This window comes from Staurois parvus, unplaced genomic scaffold (genome assembly GCF_062004578.1).
Source record: "Staurois parvus isolate SC_StPar_1 unplaced genomic scaffold, SC_StPar_1.0 ptg000842l, whole genome shotgun sequence".
NCBI lineage: Eukaryota > Metazoa > Chordata > Amphibia > Anura > Ranidae > Staurois > Staurois parvus.
In genome coordinates this window covers 200,195-209,212 of record NW_028318638.1, presented here as the reverse complement: position 1 = coordinate 209,212, position 9,018 = coordinate 200,195, and the positions used below count along the sequence as shown (strand labels likewise).

General features: G+C 42.7%; 1 protein-coding gene across 1 annotated transcript; it reads right to left on the bottom strand.

Moving 5' to 3' along the window:
* Positions 1–486: 486 nt before the first annotated feature.
* Positions 487–8,727, bottom strand: TXNIP (thioredoxin interacting protein). The gene is made up of 8 exons (XM_089655488.1): positions 8,275–8,727; positions 5,693–5,765; positions 5,433–5,580; positions 5,019–5,121; positions 4,491–4,747; positions 4,220–4,379; positions 3,798–3,949; positions 487–2,739 (listed from the first exon to the last, which is right to left on the bottom strand). Exons 1-8 carry the CDS (start codon positions 8,522–8,524, stop codon positions 2,707–2,709), a joined length of 1,176 nt encoding a protein of 391 aa, XP_089511614.1. The 5' UTR covers positions 8,525–8,727; the 3' UTR covers positions 487–2,706.
* Between the last annotated feature and the right edge of the window lie 291 nt (positions 8,728–9,018).

The window sequence follows — 9,018 nt, the reverse complement described above, 5'->3', positions numbered from 1 at the left end:
TGGAAATGAGAAGGGGATGACTTTCACTTTGGACTACAGAACACCCAGCCCGCCTGTTGAGATGAGAAGGGGATGGTATTCTTTAGTCCTGACTCCCTACCTGTTATAGGGTGACAACACTGCTCCTCTATATAGTATAGCCATTGAATGTGGTCACCCTAGGACAGGAAATGTGTTACAGGCAGGATCACCAGGTTAAATAAAAAGCTGTGTTTAGATACAGGATTTAATGGCAGAATAAATCCACGCTCCCACATTATATAGCATGGATTTACTCTCGAATTTTTGCCAGGAACTTAAATTTGGATCACTCAGAATCTGGTGCAGCTGTACATGGCAGCCAATCAGCTTCTAAACTCCAGCTTGCTCAATGAAGCTTTGACAATAAAACCTGGAAGCTGATTGGTTTCTAGGCAGAGCTGCACCAGATTTTGCACTCCTCATTTTTAGTAAAATCAACCGCCATTGACAAGAAACCATACAAACTTGTTATTTAATAATTTTCAACTTTTATTTAGAAAAAAAAATTGTCCCAAAATGAGACATAATAATATCACAGTACAAAATATAATAACTCTGAAACAGAATATACAAAAAACACAGTAAATTTGTTTTTAAACCAAAAACAATCTCCTCGGTGCAAGCATACATTCTCCAAGGAATCGATCAGCGGTAATGCAAAGTTGCAGTGCGAACGTACAGTACAAAATAAAACAAAAAATATATAAAGTTAAGTGCATTCTCAAAAAGAGAATTATCAATACTTGAAAAACAGGCAGACACTTGAACAGTAAAAATCGGTCGAGAAGTCAGGACAGGGAACAAACGTTTTCTACAACATGGCAAGGCAACCGTTCTCCATGGCCAAATCAAAGATGGCTCCACAGTTGCCTAGCCTTGCCGTAGAACATTGTTAGGTCATCCTGTCCATGATCCAAAGACCAAAGTGCATTGAAAATGTGTAGCATGGCTTTGTAGGCTGCAGCAGACATTTTTATATAAAAAGGAAGTTTATCCACTTCATGTATCGGAAGGAGGGCCCTGTTTTCCATTGGCCTTTGGCAATTTTGAGCCTACACAAAAAAAACTCTAGTAATGAGGAACTACCTGACGTTATCAGGGCAACCAAGAGTTCCTCCTTCAGAACATTCAGCCAGGAGTTGCAGTTTATGGCTAGAAAAGAACATGGAACTTCTGGAAATGTATCTGAAAAAGGTGGACCTGTGTTGCCTGTAGGCTTTTTTGAGCTCCTAGACAGCACTAGTGATAAGGATCCAACAGTAGGCACCTGGGCAACCAACAGTTCTCCTTCAGAACATTCAGCCAAGAATTACAGTTCACAGCTATGAAAACGTAGATCTTCTGGAACCACTACTAAATTCATGTATCTAAAAAGGTGGACCTGTGTTGCCTGTAGGCTTTTTTTTAGCTCCTACACAGCACTAGTGATGGAGGATCTAACAGTAGGCACAAGGGCAACCAACAGTTCTCTTTCAGAACATTCAGTCTTGAAGCCAAGAGTCACAGTTTACAGATAGAAGGCAATATAGAAACTTCTGGAAGTGCTACCCATTTCATGAATCTGAAGGTGGACCAGTTTTTTGCTGTCTCAGGCTCTTACAGAGCACCAGTGATTAAGGAGGTTCTATCTGTAGCCCCAGAGAAAAACTAGATCCTCCTTCAGAACATTGTCATAAAGCCACAAGTCACAGTTTATGGCTAGAAAAGGCATAAAAACAGAAATTTCTGGAAGTGCTACAAAAAAAAAAGCAGAAGTGTAGTGGTTGAGCCTTCTAAAGACTCCAAAAGAAAAGTATTAGCTTACACAAATCTACATAAAGAAAAAAAAAAAAAAAGTGCCTTACAAATATGTATCAAAATTTAACACTGCTTTAAACTTTTAAACTAATACAACAAGCACTAGAACTTTCAATAAAAAAAAAAAAAAAATATGAAATCACGAAATGTCTTTAGTGATTGGTGCTCAGAATTTTAAGCACATGCCATGATATACATATACTGACAGGCTGAAGGTAAAAACCACCTATTAGGAGTCAGTCTGGGTAACCTCATCAAGAGCATTTAAGAAGCTTGGCAGGTATATAAAAGGCTTAAAGTTGGAATGCTATCTGACAATTAAACTTCCCTTTATATATATATAAAAAAAGGCACCAGAATCAATCATGGCAAAAAAAAAAAAAAAATTATAGGAGTTATTTGTTGCTCTTTACATTTGAAATACTCAAGACTCGTACTATAAATACAGAAATTGATCACTGTGGTACAAAAGATTTTGAAAACAGTCATCGGAAGTGTTGCATAAAAAGGTTAGATGGTACAATCGTAACCGCCACACTGTTCTAATACAAAAAAAAACAAAAAAAAAAAAAAAAAAAAAAATCCAATGGCCAATGGCCTGGAGTGTCCTTTTCCCCCATCTACTATACAACAAACTCAGGCCCGAGTATTGCTTGAGGCAGGGCCAGCTATCTCTACGACGTTTGCATTGTGTTGGCACACCGGAAGAACGACAGTCTTTGGGTGGCTATTAGTCAACAGATTGACTTTTGCATTGATTTCAGCCCTTTAAAACGTGGATTTCCGAAAAGGAAAATGAAAAAAAGGCCACGAGAGAAGATAGGACCTGCGTATAACAGTGCTTTCGATAAGTTCAGAGATTGAGAAACAAGTGCTTCTATGTTCTGTTTATTGCCCGCAGGTATTCTTGTTGGCATCGACCTGAAGAAGAAAGAAATATATTGGTAAGTTGACGGTTTCTGGGAACTATACACTGTATATATAAAAATATATGTATTGTTTATTTGGCAGTTAAAACTGGGGCCAAAATGCAGCAACCCAACTTGCTTAAAAAAAATATAAAATAAATAAAACACAAAACTTTAAGTATTAAAAATAAAAAAAATACAAATTAAATACAAATAAATAAAAATAGGGTTTTTTTAATAAAAAATAAAAAAACTTTTAGTATTAAAAATAAAATAAATGTATTAATTATTTTTTTTTTTTTAATAAATACAAATTAAAATACATATTTATATTTTATTTTTAATACTTAGTTTGTTTTTTTATTAAAAATAAAATAAATAAAAATGTATTTTAATTTGTATTTTATTTTTAATATAAAAAAAACAAAAAAACAAAACAAAAAAAAAAACAAAAAAAAAACAAAAAAAACACACACACACACACACACACACACACACACACACACACACACACACACACACACACCTTATTTTTATTTGTATTTAAATTAAAAAAAAAAAAAAAAAACCCACACACACCACAGTATACTTGCCTGCTTTGTGCAATGGTTTTGCACAGAGCAGAGCCCTGATCCTCCTCCTCTGGTCCCGCACCAGACTCCTGGCTACTTTCCTCTGCCAAGTACTCCCATAGCAAGCTGCTTGCTATGGGGGAACTCATGCATGCTCACTCCTGAGCCCTATGGTTTTCACTGACACGCAGAGCAGGGCTCAACCCCACCCCTCCTCACTGGCTGATTGACAGCAGAGGGAGCCAATGGCTCCTGCTGCTTGGTCTGAATCAATGAGAAGGGAGAGAGCCAAGAGCAGCTGTTCTCCTGAACATCACTTGATTGAAAATCTGGCTCAGGTAAATAGGAGGGGGAAGGTTGAGATGCACACAAGTTTCCCCCACCCCACAACCCTTCATGAAGGTAAAAAACCTTCAGCCTTTACAACCACTTTAAATTTTCATGGCCATTACAACATCATGATCAGTTTGATATTTCTACAGCTGAACTCAGAACTTACCTCTGTGTAGGTTGGAGGTGGCATGAACTTGAACTCTGGAGCGTACATGAAGATGGGACTGTCACAGCTGTTGTCCAGCTCATCGATTAGAGGAGTGGTTGGGCTTTCAAGTCTGTGGTCCTCAGGAACAATGTCCAGATAACATGGAGGAGCTGCAAAAGCAACATAAAGGTTTAATATGCCTACTTTTAAAAAAGGAGACTTAAACATGCATGAGGGCAACAGAAAACCGAGACAATGAGGGATATTTACTAACTGGAGAGTGCAAAATCTGGTGAAGCTCCTCATAGAAACCTATCAGCTTCCAGGTTGTGTCAAAGCTTCACTGAAGAAGCCGACTGGCTACCATGCACAGCTGCACCAGATTCCGAGCGCACCGGTTTTAGTAAATCTCCCCCAATGTAGAATGTTAAAATACACACCTTCTGGAGTGCCAGGGATGTTCAGTTCGACCCAACTCATCTCCGAGCTGGCCTGGCTTGCCATGCTTGAGCTGCGGCTGCTGAAACCAGAGGAACTGGTGCCAATCACAAGGGGCAAGTCAAGGATGACCTTCTTCGCTCCGGGAACACTGACATAAACCTGTTGAGAAACGTAAAAAGATAAAAAAAAAATTTAGTACTGGTGGAATTCGGTTTTGAATTTTAGCTTTCTAGAATAGAGAAACCAGAGACTGTGGTAGACAAGACGTACCAGTAAAGAATATTCCACTCTCAGGATGTGGCAGCCCAGGAGGGAAGGCTTGATCTTTGGGACACGGATGCTCTTTCCTCTCCAAGAGTCCGTCATGCCGGAGATGATGTGATTTCCCCTCACGCTGCACAGCTTCTGGGTGAAGACTTTGGTCTGACCGTTGGCCAAGTAAGTGTGCTTGCCGATGATGGCAGCTTTTGGGACCACAATACGAGAGCAGGTGTTCTCAAAGTCAGCGGAGATACAGATATCATCACCTACAAACCACAAAAAGGGGCATGATCATTAGAGGGGGTAAAACCATTTTTTTGCTCCTCCTTACCATAGGCTTCAATCAATGACACAAAAAAACATGGCGGTTGACTTACTAAAACTGGAGTGTGCAAAATTTGGTGCGGCTGTGCACAGTAGCCAATCAGCTTCGGCAAACACTGGAATCCAATCATTTCCTACGCAGAGCCACACCAGATTTTGCACTCTCCGGTTTTCGTAAATGAACCCCATGGCTATATTAAACAAGACACTCACCTTCACAGAATCCCTTGCGGTTAATGCTGGCACTCATGGTGATATGGCCATCAGGAATGAACAAACAAGTCATCTTCTTGTGCTTTTTGCCAGAAACAGGAGACTGAAAGGGAAAAAAGGGACATTATGGTCACAATTCAGCACCACTGAGCGTGAAATCTAGAAGGTTACAGTTCAGCTAGCTGTGGTGACCCTTTGACTTCTGGTGTTAATCAGTAAAGCTCATTACTTAACATGACACTAGTTTAGCTATGACCTTGCCCTCAGCTTACATTCAGATACTAGTTCTGGTCTTGGTAGGCGCTACTGATGAAATTCTGAACGGAGTCAAAAATCAAGACCACCCCTGCACTACTATAGTCATCTACAGGACTATAAAAATGAAGCTGATATAGATAAGAGGGGAGAACTTACCAATAAATCTGGAGTGTTCACATCCACTAAGTCAACCACTTGGAATTTCTTCTGCACTTCCAGAGCTGGGAGTGATGGTCGCTCAAGGAAAGCTTTGACCCAATATTTCACAGATCCATACTTCCCCTTGAAGGTTGAGCCCAAAGGCCTGTGAAGGGAACAAACAAGAAAATTAAGTCTCTTTGCAGCCAACAAAAACTCTCCCAAAAAACAGCTGATCAAACAATTGCCTCTTTTATGCGGTCTGAACCACGACTTACCCTTGAGGAAGCTCAAATCCAAACTTGTACTCGTACTGGTTGCCAGGTCTCAGGATTACAGATCCATCAGAATCTATGAAGAGACGAAAAACAGAAAAATGCCATTAATTTAGTAAACCATAAAACCAGTGGTCATCACTAATATTCATCCATCTAGCAGCTCCTACAAGCCTAATCACTTTTGATTTTGATACCCAGGGAATGTGGTATTGTGTTCTTGGCAGCATTAACCCGTTTTTTTGATCCAGACCACAAAGATTTTGCCATTGCAGCTCTGCCTCTTAGGATCTTAATGTTCTGTAGTGGCTGCTCTGTGCCTGCGAGGCTTAGCGCAGCAAAGTCATCGGATCGTGTTTCACACATACAGTAATGTTATACTGTGCTTGGCTCTCGTGCTGCCAGAACAGGGACATCACTAGGGACCTGCTACAGGTACCACACATGTACTGGTTCTCCATAAAGACTAAGATCTACCATTGACATTCCTACATCTTCTAAAACAAGATGCTGAATTGTGCACAGAGGCATTTCTGTTCTCAATAAATCCAAAGACAGCACATACTCCATTATCAAATTATCCGTTCCACCAGCATTGTCAGCAAGGGCTCTCATTTATCCAAGTCATACCGGTTTACCAGAGAACCTTGAGATAAAGTCTCAGGGAACCCCTGCTAAAACTAATCCCTAAGGAGTCAAGAGGGAAAATGCCCCTTTACATTGGTAGTCAGTCGTAAGAAAGCTCCACGATCAGTTCCACCAGCATGGTGGACATAAAGGCTCTCATGGTTGTCAGTGGTAAGAAAGCTCCACAATCCATGCCACCAGTATGGCCCAGGAAGGCTCCCACTCATCAAAATCATAGTATAGCTCAGCATTGTCAGCAAGGGCTCTCCTTTATCCAAGTCATTGTGTAGCTCAACCTGTTTACATGAGAACCTTGAGATAAAGTCTCAGGGAGCTCCTGCTAAAACTAATCCCTAAGGAGTCAAGAGGGAAAATGCCCCTTTACATTGGTAGTCGTAAGAAAGCTCCATGATCCGTTCCACCAGCATGGTGGACATAAAGGCTCTCATGGTTGTTAGTGGTAGGAAAGCCCCAAAATCCATACCACCAGTATGGCCTAAGAAGGCTCCCCACTTATCAAAATCATAGTAAAGCTCAGCTGTTCCCAACCTTTTTTTACCCTAGAGCACAGGTGTCAAACTGGTGGCCCCCCAGCTGTTGCCAAACTACAAGTCCCATGAGGCATTGCAAGACTGACAGTTACAAGCATGACTCCCAAAGGTAGAGGCAAGACTGGACTTGTAGTTTCACAACAGCTGAAGGGCCGCCAGTTTGACACTGCTGCCCTGGAGGAACCCTTGAAATGATTATCTGGTCTTGGGAAAGCCCTGCTAAAACCAATTCAATGGGGATTAGTAGGAAAAATACCCTTTATATTGGTGGTATGCACTAGGAAAGCCCTCCTTACAGTGATGATCACCATACCACTCCTAAAGACAGCCGATTGGTGTCATGCAGCTGGCTCTACAAAGTGATGTTGACCCTGGTACTATGGAGGCACCTTCAGATGGGAGGTCACTCAACCACAGGTCATGGGAGCCCTAGATGTACTATGAAGGCATCATGTGGGAGTTCAATCAACCACTACTGAAGGAAGCCTAGAACTATACAGGCACAGCTGAATGGGATGTCAAATCAGCCAAAGCTCAACGAAGTCCTGAAATAACCCTAGAATTGTGAAGGCACCAGCAAATGGGGAGGTCATGGACGCCCTAGAGAAACCCTATGAAGGCACCAGCAAAAGGGGAGGTAGGTTACTCAACCACAGGTCATGGACGCCCTAGAGAAACCCAATGAAGGCAGCAATGGGGAGGTCAGTCTGCCAAAAGCCCAAGGAAACACTAGAGGAATCCTAGGATTCCATGGAACCTTGGAACTATGGAGACACCATCAAATGACTGATATGAATGTACAAACATATCTAGCTGAGTAAATTGACAGCGATATACAAGTACCTGTAATAAACAGGAGGTCAAACAACCACAGCTCAAGGAACCCCTAGAGGAACCATACTAATTTCATGGAAATCTGGTGGAGAATAGCCATTCTAGTGCGTAGTTGGTCACATTTTTAGCATTCAACACCTAGAACCAAAGAAGCTACAAAAATGTGTCAAAAAAGGTCTTCAACATTAGAAACCAGGCTCAACTGAAGGCTACCACCATCAAGGATTCTTTCCACCACCAGGAACAATGGAGCCATCAACTGCCACAATGAAACTGAAAAACCAACTGCAACATTCTTTAAATTGAACCTTCCTAAGAAGCATTTCGAAGAATCATCAGCTGGAAGCGACTTCCTCGTGGTAACAATAGAAGCATTCTATTTCGTGTTGCGGTGTTAAATGGACCACGCTTCGTTAGTTGCTTTACCAACGACGCATTGATAAAGAGATCACCCAATGCTTCCAATTAAACCTGTCAAAAGTGGAACTACAAGTCCCAGCATGCTACCTCATCACACAATAGCAAACACAGAACCACAGCATCCTTTAACCCCTTCCCAGCGGTGGTGCTCACCTGTAGGCTGGTCCTCCATCTGCAAGGTGTCCTCCACCCTCAGGTACTCCATCTCCTGCTTGCAGTGTTGAGGTCCAGTGGACCAGACCACCTTGGCCACTCCGCAGGCCAGCGCCTTGACTTTGGTCACCCGGGTCACCTCGGACACCTCCACCATCACCTTCCCGGTCACCTTCTCCCCTCCACAGTACACCCTCTCTGGGTCGGTGAAGACCACCTCGAACAACTTGACCTTCTTGAAGACCACCATGGTTGGTCGGTTAGGATGTCCCCCCAAAAAATAAAAATTTAAAGGAATTTTCCTTCAATGGGGATTCAATTCACTGGCAGCCCCCCTGATGAGAAGGGAGTGTCTGTGTATTGTTTTGGTGACTATTTTGGCAGATGGAGCCACTCTATAAGTTCCTGAGCACAGCCGCCTGTAGTCTGTCTCTCTGCTGCCTGAGCGATTGTAAACAACATCCGGAACACCGTCCTATATGTATGCCTGGCGCTCGGCCCCGCCTCCTGCCTGCTTTGGCTCTCCACGTGCATGGGGACCTGCACGCCGTGCTCACCTCGTGCACAGGGCGCTGATTGGACGGCGCGGCTTTGTTTCCAGCGCCGCCAGCCAATGGCTGGACGGGAGCGGCGCGTGGACAGTGCGTGCACGCAGCGGGGGAATGCCAGGCGAAGATGAGGAGGGGGTGTGGCCGAGACATCATTCCCTGTGTTGTTTGTGAAGTGGCAGAGGTAGGGGGCGGG

What these genes read in the sequence shown, in the direction of transcription:
- TXNIP (XM_089655488.1), bottom strand. Translation starts at nt 8,524, where the DNA reads ATGGTGGTCTTCAAGAAGGTCAAGTTGTTCGAGGTGGTCTTCACCGAC. An exon ending in GATGGAGGACCAGCCTACAG is followed by an intron (nt 5,766 to 8,274) that starts GTGAGCACCACC and finishes GTCTCTTCATAG; the next exon opens with ATTCTGATGGATCTGTAATC. An exon ending in TGAACACTCCAGATTTATTG is followed by an intron (nt 5,122 to 5,432) that starts GTAAGTTCTCCC and finishes TTTCCCTTTCAG; the next exon opens with TCTCCTGTTTCTGGCAAAAA.